This window comes from Sinocyclocheilus rhinocerous, unplaced genomic scaffold (genome assembly GCF_001515625.1).
Source record: "Sinocyclocheilus rhinocerous isolate Xijiao unplaced genomic scaffold, SAMN03320098_v1.1 C35112920, whole genome shotgun sequence".
Classification (NCBI taxonomy): Eukaryota; Metazoa; Chordata; class Actinopteri; order Cypriniformes; family Cyprinidae; genus Sinocyclocheilus; species Sinocyclocheilus rhinocerous.
Window position 1 is genome coordinate 1 of NW_015739553.1, and position 380 is coordinate 380.

The 380-nt window shown below is 51.3% G+C and overlaps 1 protein-coding gene across 1 annotated transcript; it reads left to right on the top strand.

The window, feature by feature from the left end:
• Positions 1-105: 105 nt before the first annotated feature.
• LOC107734712 (heat shock protein 30-like) lies at positions 106-372 on the top strand (the record flags this gene model as incomplete). The annotated part of the gene is made up of 1 exon (XM_016546666.1): positions 106-372. A coding segment is annotated over exon 1 (222 nt), but the record flags the coding sequence as incomplete, so codon positions are not given.
• Between the last annotated feature and the right edge of the window lie 8 nt (positions 373-380).

A 380-nucleotide genomic window follows, 5' to 3' on the forward strand; every position in this document is an offset into this window, starting at 1 on the left:
CTGGAAAGTTCATGAACTTGCTGGTGCTGCTGAACACACAGTATAAAGCTAAGAGACTCACAGAACTGGAGTCAAATCTAAAAGCCTTACGACTCCACCAGAGAGACAACTCGACTGAGGAGCAAAACTAGACCACAAAAGCCACTGAAAATGTTGAGCCTGCATGGATTCCAGCCTTCCCTCAGCTCATTCATGGGAATGGACTGGCCAGTGCGCAGCCTCTGGCCGGAGATCACATCTCTTTACAGACACGGAGAGGAACTGCAGGAGCTGAAGAGCAGCCTGGAGCAGCTGGAGAAACTTCAGCACCAGATCTTTGAGGAGATCCAGCAGATGCCTCCCTCGCAGGAGATCTACCCAGTCGCCTGCACAATGGAGAA